The sequence below is a fragment of the Antechinus flavipes genome, chromosome 2 (assembly GCF_016432865.1).
Source record: "Antechinus flavipes isolate AdamAnt ecotype Samford, QLD, Australia chromosome 2, AdamAnt_v2, whole genome shotgun sequence".
Lineage (NCBI taxonomy): Eukaryota > Metazoa > Chordata > Mammalia > Dasyuromorphia > Dasyuridae > Antechinus > Antechinus flavipes.
The window spans coordinates 618059383-618080418 of record NC_067399.1 but is presented as its reverse complement, the minus strand read 5'-3'; the positions used below and the strand labels follow the sequence as shown (position 1 = coordinate 618080418).

Below are 21036 nucleotides of genomic sequence, written 5' to 3'. Positions count from 1 at the left end.
AGGTAAATCACTTTACCATTCTGAGTTTCTATTACCTCATTTATAAAATAAGAGAGTTTGACTCGAAAGCCTTGAATATCCTTCCCAGTCCTAAATCTATGATCCCATGAACAAACCTATACCTTATAATCTTAGAGAGCTGCGCTGGAAAGCTTGTAAGATAACTAGCAGGTAACAATGGCAGAATTTGAACTCCAGTCTTCCTGCCTCCATTGACAGTCCTCTTCCTTACCTACCATACTTTTTAGGAGGCATGAATTCTAATATTGAAGTTTGGGGAGTGAAATTTCCCTTGCTGACAAGGAAGATGGATCTCTTGCTACTTTTGCTATATATCTGACTATTCTGTTAGGAGATGAAAATATGGGAGTCATGATTCACTTACTCAAAAGAAGAGTTTTTCCTTTATTTTCTGGATAAATTACTGTCCCTTATCCTTCAATATAATACTAAATTTCTGAGCCTGAATCTTACCTCAGTACAACAAAGGAGGGCAGGCTCTGGAAGGAGTTAAAATTCTGATTCTGATGTTTGCAATATGTTCTTGGATGTCATTTTCTTACCTGATAAATGAGGGTGCTGGACTAGCTCTAGACCTTTGAGAACTGAACTGGGATCATTGAAAACCCAAACCTTCCTTCTTCCAAGCTTTTTGAGGCTTTGTTCATAGGCGTCCCCAGATTCTCACAGTATTGGAGATTTCAGTCAACTTCCTACCAGATAAACAATGAATTTTCAGATTCTTCCTACTAAGGGGGCTTGACTTATTTCTGTTTAGCTTATGACTGGGCTCAAATTTTTTGAAATTTGGACACTAGAAACCCTAAACTGGGACTTAACTTAAACAAGAAATACACTGACTTGATTTTTCACTATCACAGGCAATATGTTGTGGTTTTCATGGCAAAGGAAATGCAGCAGAAAACATTCTGAACCAGACAGCTACTGTACCCAGAGACAGTAAGACTGACTTCAAACACTAGCCATGTGATTCTATGCAAGTCATTGTATCTTCTGACTCAGTTTCTTCATTTGTAAAATGGAGGATAATATGAGACAATATTTGTAAAGCACTTTGCAAACCATAAAATATGATATAAATATTAGCTATTATTATTACCAAGAGCAGCACTAGCACCAACAGCCTGATTTCTTATGTTGGAACTGATACCCTGAAGGGTACAAATATAATCATAGCTGGCTGTGAAGTATGCTTGTTTGTGTGGAGCTTATAGATACATGAAAATGTTGTCTCCCAAGGTCATTATCCCCATTCACTGTGACAGCAGAAGAATTTGCTATGGGAAGAATTACTTTGAAAGAGTAAAAGATCCACCATGACTGTGGAAAGAAAATGTTAGAGATTTTAAGGTATAGAATACAGATATAGAATTGAAAGTCAACATAGAAGTCAATATATAATTCAACTTCCTCATTTTACAGATGAGAAAAGTGAGTCAGAGACAGGCTAAATAAATGGATAATTTATATTCAGTCAATAAGCCAATCAGCACTTATTAAATACCTACTGTATGCCAGACAGCTTGTTGATGCAATACATAGAATGCTGGATCTAGAATCAAGAAGACCTGAATTTAAATCTTGCCTCAGATACTCACAGACTGTGAGCTTGGGTAAGACATTTACCCACATTTGCCTCAGTTTCCTTTTCTGTAAAATGAGCTGAAGAAGGAAATGGCAAAACACCCTAGTATCTTTGCCAGAAAAATCCCAAATGGGCGATATAAATAGTCACACATGACTGAAAACGACTAAACAAACTTATATCAGGCCCTGTGCTAAGTGCTGGGATCACAAAAAAAAGAAAAGATGGTCCCCGCTTCTTAGGAGCTCACAGTCAAATGAGAGACATGACATACAAACAACTGTGCACCAGGAAGAGATACACAGGATAAATTGAACATATTTCATTTCCAAACCTAGTATTTTCTCTCCTATACTAAGGCTATAATAACAATAGCTAACATTGATAAAGCACTCTAAGGCTTGCAAAGCATCTTAAATCTATTTTATAATTTGATTCTCATAACAACTCCACAAGCTAGATATAATCATCCCCATTTTTATAAATGAAGAAACAGAAACTGAGAGAATCAAAGTCCCCCAGAATCACACAGCTAATAAGTGTCTGAGGCAGGATTTTAAATCAGGTCTTTTGTCCATCATGACACCTAACTGCCTTATTTAACATACAAATTATTTTTATTTTACTTAGTACTCTAATGAACTAATGATCTCATTAGTAGCCTCGGCCAATGCAGATCACAATTTCTATATTCTTGGAATTTTTGCCCATTTTGTCCCATAAACACTCCAGAGAAGATTTACCCAATGAACTGGGAGTCATCCCTCTGAATCTTTTAATATCTTAGTGGTACAAAAGTAGGATGATGTCTGGCTGTTGTCTGTCTTGCTACATAGTTGGCCAATCTCCCTTTCTATTCCTATGTGTCCTCAAGAACTTCTTTTGTCCTGTTTCTCCTGTGTGAGTCATCCTTGGTAACATGTGGCAACCTATTTGCATTCATCATGTGTCTTTCCACTGCCCTTTTAGGCCATTTATCATTTTCATCAGCCCAAGACTATAGTGTTCCATTGGTATTCTCTGCCAATGCACAAGACAACCTCTGCATACTTGGATTTCTTGCCCATTTTGTCCCAGAAGACCTACCCCCCCACAACACAAAGCTCTTTCTATTCCTGTGTGTCCTCAATAATGTCTTTTTGTACTATTTCTTCTACATGAATCATCCTTTACCTATCTGTACTTGCTATGCATCTTTCATTTCCAAAGCTAGCATTCTCTCTCCTGCATCAAGATTATATTAAAAATAGAGCATTTTAAGGTTTGCAAAGCATCTTAAATGTATTATTTAATTTGATTCTTACAAGAAGTCCATGGGGGAGACATAAGCAGGTCTTTCTAACTCAAATTTGCACTCTGACATCTAGCTGTCTGATTTTACGTATAAATTATTTTTATTTGGAATTTTATTTTTGGTCCTTTTGTGTTATTTATCATTTTGATTATCCCAAGATTACAGCTCTCTATGATTCATACTAACAGAGCACCACGAAGAAAATCCTGGTGTTAACAAGAGAATCCTATATAACTCTAGGGCATTTGGAATCAAGTAAAGGATTATTCAGTTTCTCCAGTTCACTTCCTCCTCTCTGGCCAGCTCTCCAAACTTCCTTGCCAACCACTTCACTGCCCACATCAGAAACCATGCCCTCGAGGAACTTCCATCCTGGGATATCTAATGCTTCTTTAGTGACATCCTCTCCTGTACAACATTTCAGGAAAGTCTCCACCATGTTTCACCTCATTATCTCCTTTCTGACCACCATCTTGACCATGGCTTCTCCTCTGCATATGTACCCTTTTTTATTCCATTCCTAACCACTCCTAAATGTAAATAAAGAATTTCAATTTACTCCTTTATGGTACCATGTACTAGCCCTATAATTTTCCTGACCAGAATGTGATTTTCCTATTAGAATATAAGCACCCTGCAGGCAGGGACTGACTTTGCTTTTTTATTTGTATCCCCAGGGCTAAGCACATAAGCAAATCCTTAATTTTTTATTCATTCATTCAGATATAATTCATCCTTAATCTCTTTTCTTACTCATTTCTTCTTACTTATTTCTGAATCTAACTCATCATTCATCTATTCAAAATGTATATAATGATGAATGAATCTAACAGTGTCTTGCCAATATACTATAGTATCATTTAATTTTATATATATATATATATATATATATATATATATATATATAGAGAGAGAGAGAGAGAGAGAGAGAGAGAGAAAGAGAGAGAGAGAGAGAGAGAGAGAAAGAAAGAGAGAGAGAGAGATCATCTACTTTCATTTTACCAATGCAGTTGGTGATATTGTTGTCTTCTGTGCTGGTGTATAGTTTAATAATAACAATAATTAACACTTATATAGAACTTTGAGATTTGCAAAGTAGCTCATATTTGTTATCTCACTGGCTCCTTATACCTATCCTGTGACATTATGATAATTCCCATTTTTCAAATGAGACAAATAAGTCTGTGAGATGCTAAAGCTAATGAGTTTCTGCAGCTAGATTTGAATTCAGATCTTTATGACCCCAACTCTACTATGAGTCTTGATATGATTCTGGAGTTCAGAGCATTTAGAAACATGTCATCTCTTAACAATAACACTTGGAGAATCTTGTACTTTACAAGCAATTGTTTTGTTTGAATTTTACACAAAACATTCTTCATGATCTTAGTGAACATCTTTAGTGAATATACCTCTCCCTTTCTTGATATCAGTATCAGTGTATTATTGAACAATATTATCTATCATACAATATTGTGAAATTTTAATGTTTTGGTGAAAAATATCTTGCCTGAGTTGTGAAATCTGCATTTCACACTATTGAATAAAATGTCTTGAAAAAAATGAAAAAATCAATATATAGTAAACAAAAATGGATATTATCATTTTTGCATTCTCATTCGGTTGCATAACAATACAGACAAGATTTATCATTGCATATCATCTATGGAATAATGCTTGTTCTCATGTCATCTATTCATTAACCTCACTCTTGGAACGTACACAAGCCAAGTTCATATATATTTTTACAGAAATGAGAAAATAGAGCCATGAGTCTATAATAGTAGTTGCTGTTGTCATCTGAATTATCTTCTGAAAATCATTGCTATGATATTCTCATTCTTTTGTAACTATCCCCTCTTTGAAATAATCTGAGAATTGCTTCCTGACTGAGTTTAAAATGGTGTTGCCTCCATCACTAGTTTCTATGCAATTCCTTTTTGGAGAGAGGTAGATGGCATAGTGAGTGGAGCACAGCATCTGTAGTCAGAAAGAACTGAATTTAAATCCTTTTTCATACACTTACTAAATCTGTGATCCAGAGAAAGGCATTTACCCTCTGTTTGCCACAGTTTCCTCAACTATAAAATAAGGATAAATAGTACTAACCTCTCACTGGTGTTTTGAGGATCAAATAAGATACTATTTATAAAGCATTTAGCCCATAGTTTGTTTGTTTCATTCCTTCTTCTTAAGTGCATTTCTACTCCTTCACATAATATAATAATCACCAAGAAGGTAGAGTCCAAATACTATAATCCCATTATCATTGCAGGTAATACTAAATTACCATATCAAAAGTTCTGTTCAGTCTTGTGAATGTTTTTTGTCCTCTTTCAGTTTTACCCATAAATACTCCCTAAATAATCTAGTTTAGGTGGAGCTCACATCAAGCTTTCTGCTTATTGGTCGTATGATTATATTATTCATATTATAATATTATATTATATTGTTCATAATTTTCCATCATCCTTCTCCACATTGCTTTTAAAATGTGCCTATAATTTAAATCACTGTTGCCTTTGCCTATGATGTCTCTGATTGACAAGGAGATTGCTAACTGTAGTTGTTTAAATTCAAATAGCCTATGGTGACTTTTTTCGATATAGTTATATCCTTTAAGACATGATGATAGAATCAAGATCCTACATTTATTTTTCTAAATTAACAATTTATTTAAATAGATCAGACTTATCAAGCATGAAGTATCATCTCATGTGATCCTTTATCTCAATGTGGTGTTCATTTTGACTTTTATTATAGTCAGTGGATGATCTAATGATACAATGCAACTGATTCTGCTACCTCTATGATTTCTTTCTAAAATATATTTAATTTCAATTTTTGTGATGATTTTTAGTACTCACCACACCCAATGTTTTCTTGAAAAAGAATTCATGCTATATAAACACAAATCTTCTGAACCGTCCACAGATCTTCAGCCTCTCATTTCTTGGTCTCAAACTATATTTTCCAACAAAGTTCTTGCCATTTTCCCCATACACCATTTTCATACTGAAGTCACCATACACCATATGTGTATATGTATGTACATATACACATACAATCAAAGAAAAATATATAACATATATAGTATAGTATACATAGAATATTGTATATATATACATATATATACACATACACACACAAGGATACTTGATTTAGAAGTTTCTTTAAATTAGCTTGCATGAAGTTCTCTACTTCCTCATCCTCTGCCACAAATATTATCAATAGTAGCTATCTTCATAATAGTCCATTCATTTATATTTGTAGTGAGCATTACAAAATAAAAAGATGAAGTATCCCATGAGAGCAGGCTTTTAATTGTCATTAGTATGTGAAGAAAACAACTCTGGTTTCTTTCTCTTAATGTGTATTTGTTATTTAGTTATGATTTCTTTATTTCATATTTCATTTATAGAGAGAACATAAATAGGGATGCAATTTGGTTACTCAAATTGTATGGCAACTTATTAGTTGTTAGATAAATATAAGAAATCGAGACTTTTTATTAATTTATTTAAAACTTAAATACAAAATACAAAAGAAAAAATTGCCAGATGCACAGCAGAAATAAGAGAGAATTCAAAATATAAAACAATAAATTTATATTTCAAGAAATACTACTGATTACTACAAATTGTGTTGTCAGACCTAGCCATCTTTTCTTTGCTTCCTTATAGATTTTGTTTTCTGCTATGCAGTTTTTATTTTTTTCCCCCTTCTTCTTCTCCTCCCCCAAGAAAGCTACAATTAAGTACAGATATATAGATATAAATGTATGTTTATATAAAACTATACATTTTTTGTCTATATACATGATAGTGAACCCCTCTGGGTTTGATTATGGTAAGACAAGGACAAGAGTTATCCTGAAAGAGTAGGCATTGTCGGCTATAATCTGCATTGTTAGGGGGAATACCTTCCTAAATGAGATCCCAGATTCACTGAAGTATGCAAGGATACTCATAAAAAATGAACACAGATAATTCCACAATGAGAGGAATAATTAGGAAATTCATGCTTCTGAATCCTGTTGCATTTCTCCTTTTTCTAATTAAAGAAAAACACAATTGTTTGGCCTAAAATATTCTATAATGGATGGCTTAATTTATGTTGATATATAAATACCGATATGGTTTTATTTCTGCAAGTATATTTGAATTTTACAGTCTTCACTATCCTAACAGGGCCCCAGAAACAACAAAATTTCCATGTGTTTACAACTTTAATTAAGGCATAAGGTCTTATTTAAACTAATGAATGATTATACTTCAAAATTGAAATGACTGCAAAACTCCAAAAACAAAAAAAACAAAAAAAACAAAAAACAACCTTCTGACTTTGTTACTTGCTTTTTCTTCTACCAAAGCAAAACAATACCTTCAATATATAGTCTTAGAACATTGCCTGGGGCACTTAGAGGTAAATTGACTTGCCTTATTATCATCTGACCAGAATGTTTCAGAGACAGGTTTAGAACACAGATTCAGGGGCCAGCTCTCTACTCACTTCACTCTGCTGCTTTTCAGTATTATCTAATAGAAGAAATACATTGTTGTGAATTGACATTAAGTAGATCTCATGGGATAATCAGATTTGTGTGGATTGTGTGAATCAAAGGGTAAAGGCAAATTAATTCTTGGGACAAAAATAATATCACATCACCAGCTGACTCTTCCAGATTGACGCTAAACTTTAATTCTAGAGTGGTAGAAAGAATCCTCAATTTGTCTGAGGATTGAAGTCTGGAATTCAAATCCTGAATCGTCCACTTAGTAGTCATTTTACCACACCAAATTTAAATCTGTGAAGTGCAGAGAATTACACCTGTACTGCCTCAGTCTAGTTATTGGTTAGAAGAATGCTTAGCAAATACTCAAATGCTACAATAACATGAATTATCTTTTTTATTTTAATCTCTTCCAATATAAAATTTATACTAATTCTGATAAATAGTAGAGTGTAACTTACCTCATCTCTATAGAAAAAAAAGATACATGTAACTTTATAATGTAACCAATATTACTACTGAGAAAACTATTGAACTATTAAGAGCAACCCTTTAAAGGACCTAAAAACAAATATAAATTTATTTCCAAGTAATTCAAAGAAGATTTGGTGATAGCTACTACTTATATGTCAGCTAATATCATAAATTATATTATATATGTACATATTTTTCCTTTTTGCAAAACACTTTATATATGTTGTCCCATTTAAATTTCCACAAAAACCTGATAATGCAGTTGCTATTATCCTCACTTTACAGATAAGGGAAAGGGAATAAGCATTTTTTAAAGCACCTACTCTATGCTAAGCATTGTGCTATCTGCTTTAAAATCTCATTTGGTCCCCATAACAACCCTGTAAATAAGTGATTAATGTTACCCCCATTTTAAAGTTGAGAAAAGTAAGGTAAACAGAAATTAAGATTGCCTAAGGTCACAGGACTACTAAAAGTCAAAGGCAACATTTTAACCAAAGTATGTCTAAATCCAAGCCCAACAGCATTCCATCAGCTGTGCCAAATTATATCCTGATTTTGATTTTGATTTACTCATTAAAACCTGATTCTGATTTTGTACCATGTCCTATCAATATTCTGATATCTCCTTGCCAGTTTTGTGAAAGTAATAAAACTATATTCCTTTCTAATTATTCTATCTATGATCCAGTAATTTCAATGATTCAAACAGGCCTTCCTTCAGTTAGCTGAAATTAGCTGAGATTTTAAATGAAGGATATAATTCTCCTCAATGCAATGAACTTCGTGTGATTACTATAAGACTAAGTCTATTTTTCAGGGAGTTTTCACTTACTGAGTAACCTTCCACATCCTTGAAATATTAAAACCAGTAGTATTTGTCATGGAAACTGGAAAATAGGTCTTTGCTCCAAATCAAAGTGAAAGCCCTAATTATTTTTACAAAATAAAAACTGTCATATTTTCATTCAACCACAAACATTTAGCAGGCACCTGCTATGTGCAGAACACAATGCTAGGTGCTACAGAGGATTCATAAGATACATTAAGGGCCCTCCCAGAGCTAACTCTAGTAGAAGAATAAAACAGACAATGATAACAACTTACACAAAATTGTGTAAGTGCATGAGAGACATACAAAACAAAGTGTCATATGAGGGTGTTAGATTGTAAACTCCATATGGAGTCAAGGATTATCTTTGTTCTTTTTCTATCCCTGGTACTCAGCACAATATTTGACACACAGTAGGCACTTAATAAATGCTTAATGGAACTGACTTGGGGGAAAGTAATTAGGTAATCGGGATAGGTTTCATGGAGGAGGTGTCATCTGAGCTATCAATAAGGGTTAACAATTCATCAAAGACAATGGAAGGAATAGTTTGGAAACATGTTTATTTTAAGGTTGCAGAAGAATATCTGGGTGGAGAGAGCCTAAAGCTAGTATTTCTGTCATTTAGCTGAGATGTGTTTGTGATCACTGGACATTTTGAGGTATCCCATCCCCAATGACTGGATCTCTCTCTTCCTCTCTTCCTCTCTTCCTGATTTCTCCATCTTCCTTCAAAGCCCAGCTAAAATCCTACCTCCTCCAAGAAGCCCTTCCAAATCCCTTTCCATTCTACTACCTTTTTTCTATCGATTATCTCTAATTTATCCTTTATACTTCTTGTTGGTACATACTTGTTTTTAATGTGTCTCCTTTATTAGACTGGGTGCTTCTGGAGAGCAGAGACTCTTTTTTCCTTCTTTATTTTCCTGGTGCAGTGCCTAAAAACATTCTAAATGCTTAATAAATATTTATTGACTAACCATTGCCTGACTGACAAATCCTGGATCATGTCATCATAGGGTTGTAGAGAGGGAAGACCTTTAATTTTGCAAGTGGGAAACTGAAGGCTAGAGTACTTAAATTACTTTCCCAAGATTACCCAGGAGTGGTAAACTGTGATTCAGACCTAGCTTGATACCTTTTACTTTTTCTGTCTCACCATTTTGGACCTACTATATCACAACTCAGAATGATCATCAAGACCACTGAATTAACCAGGGTGATCTTGTCTAGCACAATCCAATTATTTCAAGCACATGCAAATCCTCAGTATACTTACCATGTAATATTGTATGTCCAGATTATTTGTGCATGTTTGTGTGTGTATCTGTATATAGATAGATAGATAGATATCCATGAGGTCAGGGTCTGTGCTTTACCTAAATATTGTTTCTCTCCCAGGACCCTTTGCATAACAAAGCCTTCTTCAAAGCAAAATTCGAATATGAAGCCTTTCACTTGAAGCCTTTCCTGAACTCTACAACTGCTATGCCTTTCCTCCCTGACTACCTTGTATTTATTACATATTCATTAAGTATCTATTTATTTTTTTCCTTATATACTTATCTATGGAGGTTTTGTTTTCCTTTTTAGAAATTAGGCTTCCTGTAGGTGATTAGCACATAATAGGTGCTGCTTAATAAATGCTTCCTTATTAATTGATTCAGAGATAATAAACATGCTTTCAATAAATGAACTTTCAACATTATGCTAGAGGTAGTGAATGGTGCCTTGGTTATATATGTATATATAAATGTCTGTGTGTGTGTGTGTGTGTGTGTGTGTGTGTGTGTATAAAATTTTTCCAATGAAATCTGTGATCATCTTACAATATACTTCTGGTGTGCTTCAGTTTATGCCAGAAAACTGGGGGAGGGGAGGGCGGCAAAAATTATTCCTTGGCTATCTGATTGTGTGATTGCAGGTATGGTTTATAGTAATGGGTTAATATACAAAGCTCTGTAGTTCTCTGTAAAATATGTTCCACAAATACAAGTTATTAAAATTATTCATATTATCTTATCATATATCTAGAACCAATTTGGGCTAGATTCTTACCAAGTTACTTCCATCCACAAAAAGCTTTGGAGATCTAGACATTCCCTTGATGGTTTATGTTTAGAATTTGCATAGTGGGTTTATTTTAATTAGTTTACACTTCATTCTGAACACTTCTGAAAGTCTCCTGGGCAGTTTTTTGGTTCCTTTACTGTCAGAGTGGTTACTAGATTCTCCTGCCAACAATAAATTAAATACTGTGCTATTGCTTTATAAGTGGACTCAGGTTTGGCTGCATTGACTTTCCTTAACTTTAACTGGAAAAGAAGCTTCATTGCTTATGCACATGGGAAAACTGCCTTGGGTCAGATTTTGCTCACTAAAATAATTGGAGATTGTTTTGATTTAATTTGAAGCTCTGTTCACATTAAGAATTCAAAATGCCTCAAACTGTCTTTTGAATTATTATTGTATTGTGAATAAATGAAGGAAGTCAGGAATCACAAAACTTCAGCATTGAAAGGGACCTAAGAGACCATCCAATCCCCAAACAAAAATACTCATTCCCATTTTTCCAGCAAATGAACATCTAGTCTTTTTTTTAAGGATCTCTTTCTCATAAGAGGAAATCTTCTACTCCCAGAGTTGCCCATTCCATCTTGGTATAGTTCTTAATTGTGAAGGTTTTTCTCCTTCAGTCACTATTAAATTGATTTCTTGGCAATCTATCCATTGCTGCTCTTTCTATTCTTAGAGGCCAATCTGAACAAGGAGTTAGTGTAGCATGAAGGAAAATACCTAGGTTCAAATTCCACTTTTGATGTTTTACTATTGGTATTACCTTGGACAAGTCCCTTCCATTCCATCTCTAGGAATTCTCTTCCATATGACTTGAAGACAAAAATCACATCTCACTCTCTACATCTGGCCACAGTCTTCTTTTCTCCAGGCCAAGCAAACTTAAGTCCTTCAATGGATCCTCAGTGTGGAAAAGATGTCTCTTTGGTTTTGCCTTTGATGAGGTTTTAGCAAAACTTAATTATGATAAATAATATTAAAGGTTAAATATATGGTAGGAAAAAAGTGTCCTTCTGCTCAGCTGAATTCCATTGAATTATTTTTTTATTCTTTATAGATGGACAGTAATGAAACACATTATAAGTACTCCAAAAAATTCTAAATACACAGAAGACCAGACAAAATTACATGAAAGGTATGCTGTGGAATTCGTATTCATAACAGGTAAGATTCCTAAGGACTCTTTGATAACAGCTTTTTATTGTGCAAAATTATTCTGAATAGGATTCCAAGTATCTAGTTGTTCTATACTGTTTCATTACAAAGAGAAGTAGGGAAGTCACTTTCATGACATAACCATTTATAGACCACACTTGATCTTCTCTAAGTTAGTGACATGAAGAACTAAGAAAAGAAAATTAATGAGTGGGGGAAAAGGTATTTTTTTCTTTTTCCTCATTGAAGCAAGTGATTGCCCTTGAAATACTTGAGTAATGGAATAATGAAGGAAATTGTGCCTCATTTAATTAAGTTATTGGTAATATCGACATTACTGACAAAGATCCATAACACTAAGAATCACTTAACTTGTTCAGTATGGACAGGTGATTCAACTTTTCAAAAACACTAGATTCTCCTTATCATTTCCTTTGGTGGCTTTTAAACTGGTAAAATATACATTGCTTTTGTTTCCTTGCAAAGAAGCAAATCATCTTTTCTTCATCAGTGTAATTTAGCCCAGAAATAGTTGGAGCCAGAGTTTTGAGCCTCATATGCACAATAACAGTGATAAAGCTAAATGTTCTCTCCTTCATTGCAATTGATAGTCACATTGCTAACTATGAATTGCCATTTGAAAATCATGAATATTGTTATAGTCAATAAACAGAGAGGCATGTGCCCCAAATTAAAATAAATGGAGACCAAGATTTCAGGCAATGGATGATTAAAGCAAGAATGTTTGGAGATAAACTACCCATAGGGCCAAGAACAATGAGTTTAAAGGTGTAATACAATCTCCTTCCCACAACTCACACTTGAAATCTAAATTTCCTTCAATAAAGCCACAAAACATGGTATCCTCATTGGACAAAAGAAGGCATCAGTGACTGAGGTTATGTATGTTCTGTCTGGATTTGATTTGGACTTCCTCAGCTTCTTTTTTTTACATTTGACAACCTTTTTAAAAAGGGACAATTTCTGAGCCTGGAGGTACTGTACAGAAGTGTGGGTGAAGGATATAATCGATCCATTAGCCTCAGCATTAGTCAGGTTTACGTGGCATCTGCAACTGTTCATGTTTTCATCAAGAGTGAAAACTATGTCTATAATTTTGGAGACATGGGAAAATATGGCCTCAACTGGATTCAACAGCTAACAAATTCAACTAAAATCTTCAAATCAAATATACTTTACTTTTGACCAATTGCTGTGCCTCAGTGAACTTTTGATTTCAACTACAATGGGAATTGAGATAGTCTGTATTACACCAAGACAACTGAGCCATTTTCAGGGTAAACAGATCAAATAAATATTTGGTCAATTTATTTCGAGCAAAATGGAAACTTAGACAAATTAGTTATTTGAACAAACTATTTTACTCAACTGACAAATCATAAGATCATAGATATGAGATTGGAAGGATCATTAAAGATCTTTTAGTCAAAGCTCAACACTTTACATGTAAGGAAACAAAGGCCCAGAGAAGCTTTGTCACTTGCCTGAAGTCCCAAAGATAGTAAATAGCAAGGTCAAGATTTGAACTTCAATTACAAACCCAGCTTCCTTCTCAATATATGACATTATGTCCATTTAGACCAGTTAATCATGTATTTCTGTAGACAGATTATGAGCCTGTGATGCAAAGATAGAGTCCATTTGTTTCTTTAGATATATAAGAATAAAGTTATTCTCAAGTAAAAGTACTATGAGATTTATTTCCAATAGATTTTTTTTTGTATTTTCTTGCGGCTGTTTCAGTACAGTTTGTCTAAAACAGGGAATAGGACTATACCTGTGATTCATTCAACTTTTAAATAAATTCCCTCTCTGAAACTGAAAGTCTTAGAGAGTTGTCCAGTGTGCTGAGACAGAAAAAGAAAAGGAAACAAGCATTTATTAAACTCCTACTACGTACCAGGCCATTAGTGTTCTTAGTGATTTACAAATGTTTAATCCTCACAACAATCCTTTGAGGTGGGTGTTCTTATCAGTCTCATTTTGTATTTGTGTAAATCGAGGCAGACAGAAGTTTAAGTGCCTTGTCCAGGACCACATAATTACTGAGTATTTAAGACTGGATTTGAACACAGGTCTTCCTGACTCCAGAACCAGCATTCTACCTCCTGTGTGTATTAGAGATGATTCTTGAATCTAGATCTTCCTGGTTTTAAAGATAGCTCTCATTTCACTCAATTCACTTATGTTGTCTAAGATATGAACAACTATTTTATGTGACCAAAGGATTCTTCTGAGAAGACATCCCTTGTTTGGTCAAGGATGGTCTGATTTATTTATCTCTACCCTTTACTCTCATATGGAGAGAGAGAGACCCAGAATGGAGCCTAAATGGGGTTAGATATTATCTCATAGCTCCTCTAATCAAGTGTCTTGAGACAGATGGGGAACAGGGGGCAAAGAGAATTGTTGGGATGAAATGAGCTAAAGATTGCAAAGCTCTTTGCAAAACTTAAAGTGTTTTAGCATTTTCACTCTTTTTGTTGTTTGCTTGCATTTTGTTTTCTTTCTCATTTTTTCTTTTTGATCTGATTTTTCTTGCTCAGCATGATAATTGTATAAATATGTATACATATATTGAATTATTTGCCATTTGGGGAAGGGTGTGAGGGGAAGGGGGAAATTTGGGGAACACAAGGATTTTCAAGGATTAGTGTCAAAAAATTATCAATGTATATGTTTTGAAAATAAAAAGCTTTAATTAAAAAAACTTAAAGTATTTGTATAAATGTTAGTTGTCACCATCTGACCTGGCTTGTGATTTTCTTACTGATTTATTTATATATTATTATATTCATATCCCTGCTAATTCTTTTTTACAGGAAAAAAGTCCCATTTTATGGTTGCATTGGTTGAACTGAATGAACACATTTTGGAAGAAGATCGGGTGAAAAAAAATCATTGAGCAGAAATTTATAGAAAAAAATTTAATTTTGTGGATCCTCTTCATGCCTGTCCAGACAATGCAAGGGAGTAAAAAATACACAGATGGACTCAGTGACTCTTCAAGCATCGGGAGTGTCTTGGATGATGCAGATAGAGAAGTCAGCAATCTCACTGACCGGGCTTTTAGAAGTTTGTGCATTTCAGAGGACACATCCTTCAATGACTCCAATCTTGTCATTTCACCAGATTTTGCCCAGCAGTTTTTTGGTAGCTTTCAACAGGGAACAGGCAGCCACACCATAAAGAAAAGTAATCTCTGCAACAGGATACAAGCACATGGGAATGAACAATGCAGGTTGGGCATCTACATTCCAACAACTGCCCAAGTATGTCCAAGGAGAGGAAAGATACCCCAAAAGCAATTCACCACCACCAGTTACCACACGGAGAAAACTGGAGATCCCAGTTTCTGGTATGAGGAGTAGTAAACCTGTCTCCAAAGTATCTTCATTAATTAAATCTTTTGATAGGACAGAAAATCCAAGTTCTGACAGTCTGCCTCCCACCAGCAAACAGCCTGCTTTAAAAAATCCTCTGAAATGTGTACCTCTCCCAGGAGTTGGTGTGAATTTCTGCATGGATTCAGCTTTTTTAACCGTCAGGAAGGTACCTGCTGAAATTTCCAACACATATCAAAATACCAGTTGGTCTGGTGGCAGACAGGGGACACCGAATTCACCAAGTACGAATGACCTAACATGTAGTACTGATGATTTTCAAACAGCCCCTGTGGATGCTTCTAATCTTCCACCAACAAAGGCAGCAAAGAGTAAGACTGGAAAAGCGAATGAAAGGGCAAGCAAAGGGAATTTTCTTCATAGTGAAAACAGTGCCTTTGAGTCATGGAATGCACATCACAAGAAATTGTTTGAAAGGAAGGAAGCTGATGAACTGATTCCAGAAACCAAAGCACCTTCAAACTATGAGAAAAACATACTACCAAAAGAGATCTACCCAAGCAGACATGAAACATCACCCAGCCACACCAGAGTACATGTGAAGCCAGAAGAGAAATCTCTGGTGGCAGGGACTCCATCCACTTCTCTATCTCAAGTGTCTAATGTTCGATCAGCTCCTGAATCCCAAAGCTTTACTATGGAGGAGAAGGCTCCCAGTTCAGAGACCAAAGTTCAGTTGGAAACTTCACGAGCTCCATGGAGAAGATCAAAAATCAACAAAGGAGGAAAAGAGAGAACACATGAGCCTTCAGATAAAAAGAAAACCAATGGGAAAGGCTCACCTTTGTATAAAAAATCAGATCCTACAGGAGAGTTTCCTGAAAGTGATATCATAGAAGAACAAGTAAACTCAAATGAATGCTACGATCCTCCTTTTAACATCAGTAAGCTTTTGACACCTGTCATACCAACAAAGCATGTTCTAGACTCAATAGAAAATCAGTCAGAGTTGGCAACACTTCCTCCCCCAGAAAAGTCAATGGGATCAAATGAACAAGAGGGACTTAATGAATATCAGTCTCGAGAGAGTTATAAATCAAAAGTGCCCAGTTTGTTATTCAATCTCAAAGATGTCCGAAAACGAGTCAAGAGTACTTATAGTTCCTCCCCTCTCCTAAAAAGCCATGATGAAAAAACAAAAGCTAGGGATCATGGAAAGCAAGAAAATATAAGCAATGGCACTTTTATGTCCAATGGATCTGAAGAAATTCTCCCCCACATGTCAACCAAGGATAAACTGAACCACCAACTCTATGTCAATACCAAGGAGAAGGACCATAAAGGAGATATTAATGGAGACTTCACAGATAATTACCTAACTCTTAGCTCACCTCAGACTATAGAAGAACCTTCCTTCTATGTCAATGGGGAATCTTCAGAACAGAATGGTTTAAAGAATGATGACTTAGTCATCAAAAATCCTAAGAACAACGATATAGACTCTCAGCAGTATCATCACCAAATAAATGAACATAATTTAAGAAAAAGTAAGCCTCGCCTCTCCTTGAAACTTTGCAGTAGAGATCTAACAGAAGGAAAAGTTGAAGAGAAACTGAGTATTCATCACCTTGAAAATGGATTACCAAGATCCATTTCCCAAGAGACCGACCATGAGAGAGATGCAGGATCACATAATGCAAATTTCAACCAGAAAATCTCACCAGGTCCACTTTCCCCAGAGGAAGAAGACGTGTTCTATAGTGATACCCAATCTGATTTCATGCCAAACCTCAAAAGCAAGTCCAAAATAAGCACTAGTTCTTCAGACCAATCTTTTGCCTCATTTGAAGATCAGCAGAAAATATGGTTTACAGAAAGCCAAAGGGAAGACAGAAAAAGTAGTGGGAGCCTAGAGGAAAGTCAGAAAATTGAAAAGAAAGAAAAGGATCTAAGAAAGGATGATTTACAATACTATGCTTTAAGTAATGGCTTTGTTAGTGTTGAAGACAGTACCAAAGAGGAAATGTCTCAGAGAGAAGGTGAAAGCATGTCTAGAGATAGAGTAATGATGGAGTCAAAGGAAGAAGCTGATTGCAGAGATACTTGTTTAGAAGAAAATGAGAATATTTCTCTTCCTGATAGCAAGGATCCTCCATTATCCCCTTCCCCAAATTCAAATAAGCATATTATGTTTACAATCAAAGACAATACCTTTAAATCATCTCCAGTGATTAAGCCTATCATATTACCCCTACTGAGGACTCCATCCTCAGAAAATGCTCTTAGCAATAGCCAGAAAGAAGTAGAGAGCAGATTGACAGAACATGGTGAGAACACTCACCTTTACCAGCTGGAATCGCAAGATATACCAAATGCTCAAAAAACTAGTCATCCCCCAACATCAAGCAGTCAATCTAGTGCCTACAAAAAACCCTACAGGAGCATAAGTGATAGTGGACAGGTTTTTGGATCAGTAAAGATGGAAAATGTCCAGCCAATGTCAGAAGCTACTCTTTTGGAACATGACAGCAACTCCTCATTCTTCCCATGTATAAAAAATAGTGATAGTGTCAGGCCTACTCAAAATTTATCAAATAAAATTGTGGGAAATGACCTTGAAAATGATTACAAGAATAAACAGAAACCTATTTCCTTCAGAGTCAAACCTACCATCATTTTGCCAAATGAAGATTCTGGAGATCATCCACCAGCAAACCAATTAAGTGGCACCCATTCAGAAGAGAAAATTCATTGCTCTAGAAACCGCTTACTGTCCACGCCCAGGGAAGGGTCTTTAGTGAAAAATATAGTTCCTAGTGAGATGATGAACTCACCGATAGCCAGCTCCATAATAGACGGCAGTGTTTATTCCCCTGCAGCCAGCACCATATTGGATGATGCACTACAAGGTACTCCAGATTCAGGTACATCACAGGGGGATTTGTCAAATTCAGCCATAATAAGCCCCTTACCCAGCACATGTTCCAGCATAACTAGCTTAGGATCAGAGAAAAGAACCAGCACCAAAATAGCAAGGGAAGACATCACACATGCTCTGGTACCAAATACAGGAGATAACCCCCAATTTGATTCATCTGCTGAAGAAACCATGGCTTTGTCTAGACGAGATGCATTGTTGGAGGAGACTAGCAGCTGGACAGCTCCCTATGAGCTACCACAGTCCATGGAAAAGCCAATGAACAAACCACCAGCTGTCCCGCCAAAAACCGAAAAAGCTCTAAGACGAGCAAAGAAATTGGCAAGCAAAAGGAAAAAGATGGACTTGCAGCAAGAGAAATTGTCTGAAATCCAGGAGGAAAACCCACAGATGGAGGGTGCCGATGTGATTTGGAAAAGACCTTTATCTGCTGCAGAGATTGCACGATCCAACTTCCCCCGAGTCCGTTCCCTTCCACCTCCTGTCCACCGGCACTCAGTGGCTACCCTCTCTGAGTCTATTAGGAGGAGGCCCAGTGGTGCTCAGTCAGTAATCCCTATGTCCTCCCACCCTGCCACTCAGAAAAAAGTCCTCCAGGATCCTCACTCTGGAGAGTACTTTGTGTTTGATCTACCACTCCAGGTACGAATCAAGACATTCTATGACCCAGAGACAGGCAAGTATGTCAAAGTATCAATCCCTTCTTCTGAAAGGGGCTCCCCAGAAATGCCCTCTTCGGAAATTTTAAATTCTCCTTATTTAGTGTATCCTGGCCTCCACCCTCTACCAGTGACTTCCTTAACACCTCTGAGGTCCTCCTCACAGCTCTCAGCACCCACTTTTCTAAGGCAAGAACCTCAAGCCAGGGAATCAGCTGACCACTGGCTCCAGAGTTTCAGAGATACTCAACACCCACGTCCTCAGTCATATTCCGAGCTTGTACATAATTCTCCAAATCGTCGCCCAGAAGAAGCTCCACAGAATTTAGAAAAGGACATGAGTGAAGCTCAAAATTTGGACATTATTTCCATGGATGACTTAGAGGACTTTGCTTCAGAAGGGATCTCTTGAAAATTAAAGTTATTAGCAACCCTCTCCACTTCTCTCACCCTCCACCCCCAAAAATAAAACACATCCCTCTCCCAGAATAATTTTACAAATATTCAGGTATTTCCTTGAATATACTTATTTGAAAATGACATTTATTGCAAAATTTTACCCTGGATTTCTTAAGAACAACCCAAATTGAATGATTCTGTCCTCCCCAAGTTGGGTTACCCTCCCAATGTTCAAAAAGTCTACTACTGTTTAGATGAACGCCAAATGTTCAATCTATGAGAAGGGTAGTAATTGCATGAAACAACCCCCACCACTTTTTCTCTCCTTCCCTCGTCCTCTCCCATCTGCCATCCTGCTGCCATCCCCACTGCTGCTACTGCTGCTAATGCCAACAGAGGATTCATCAACAAGAAATCCTCTCATTCAGGATTGAAGTCACCAAGAGGGAGATCTGATACTCCATTTGGAGAATGTCTGTTTAGATACCCTCCCCTATTCTCTCCCTTTGTAAAAATGAGGAGATTTCCAACTCTGCCCAGGGATGTCACATGGACACTCCCAAGTGGGTTTGGTTGAGAGTATTCCTTAAATTTCAATCAATCATATATGTATCACACTCTTTCCCCACCCCCCACCTCCCAAAAAAGACAAAAACAAAAACAAAATCGAAACTTTGTGATTACTCTGCTGTGGTTTATAATACAAAAAAAATTAGTAAATAAATTCTATATTTTGTTTGCAACCCAGCAGCCCCAATTTCATGCAGACAAAGAAATCATCCACAGTTTCTCAGATTATTTCCAGTCTCAAATATCTCAGGTTGAATTCCATGTAGCTGGCAAACTATCGACTAAAGGCTTGAAATTAAGGACAGTTTAATCATTTATATGGGTTAAAAAAAAAGGTATTGTTTATAATGAAGCATTCTTCTATAGTTCATCCTCTAAGTTTTAAAAAAATAGCTTTTTTTTAATGGGACAAAAAAAGTTGATAGATGCTACTCTTATCTTTGGCCTGGTGTCATTTATTGAGAACAGTGATGAAATAAAGCAACTATCTGTGGCTGCTACTGCTGTTTTAGGGCCATGGATATCCTGTTCTTCTGATACTCATAATCACTTGATAATAATTCTCATTGTCCTTTGGCTCATGAGATGAGTCTGCTACATAAATATGGCCCCATGAAAATTCCATGTGGCCATACAAATAGAATTCCATGCTGTGCATGGTACAATGATCCTTGAGCGGTTCAGCTTTGAAACATCTCAGGTCCACCTCTTACCACAGGTCTGTTCACTTATTTCCCAAGCTTTGATTGAGGTCAGAACCACTGGACTGCTTAGCAAGGCAGAACTGCTTGCTCAGATACCTGCTGTTGATTGTACAGTGATTTCCCAACAAACTCCCTATTTTGCTTGAGTAAAACTGGGTCCCTGAGATTTAGGAAGAGACAGGAAAGAAAGAGAAAGAATGAAAGACAGAGAGAGAAAAGAGAATGAGAGAGAGAGAGAGAGAAAAGAAGAAAGAGAATGAGAGAAAGAAAGGAAAGATGAAAGAGAATGAGAGAGAGAGAGAGAGAGAGAGAGAGAGAGAGAAAGAAATTGGAAAGAGATCGTGGTTCAAACACCTGTATCTTTAAAGGCAGTTAGGATTTGTGAGTAAAAATATATATGCATAGAAAATTCTATGGATATGAAGAATAGTCTTCCTTTTCTTTCTTTCAA

The 21036-nt window shown here is 36.0% G+C and overlaps 1 protein-coding gene across 1 annotated transcript in view; it reads left to right on the top strand.

Annotated features, from left to right (window-relative positions):
- Positions 1-20381, top strand: part of C2H10orf71 (chromosome 2 C10orf71 homolog) — a 35901-nt gene extending 15520 nt beyond the window's left edge. The window contains 3 exon segments of the mRNA XM_051981882.1: positions 11853-11959; positions 14794-15204; positions 15206-20381. Coding sequence (XP_051837842.1) covers positions 14920-15204; positions 15206-19324 — 4404 coding nt within the window. The 5' untranslated portion in view covers positions 11853-11959; positions 14794-14919 and the 3' untranslated portion in view covers positions 19325-20381.
- The last annotated feature ends 655 nt before the right edge of the window (positions 20382-21036 follow it).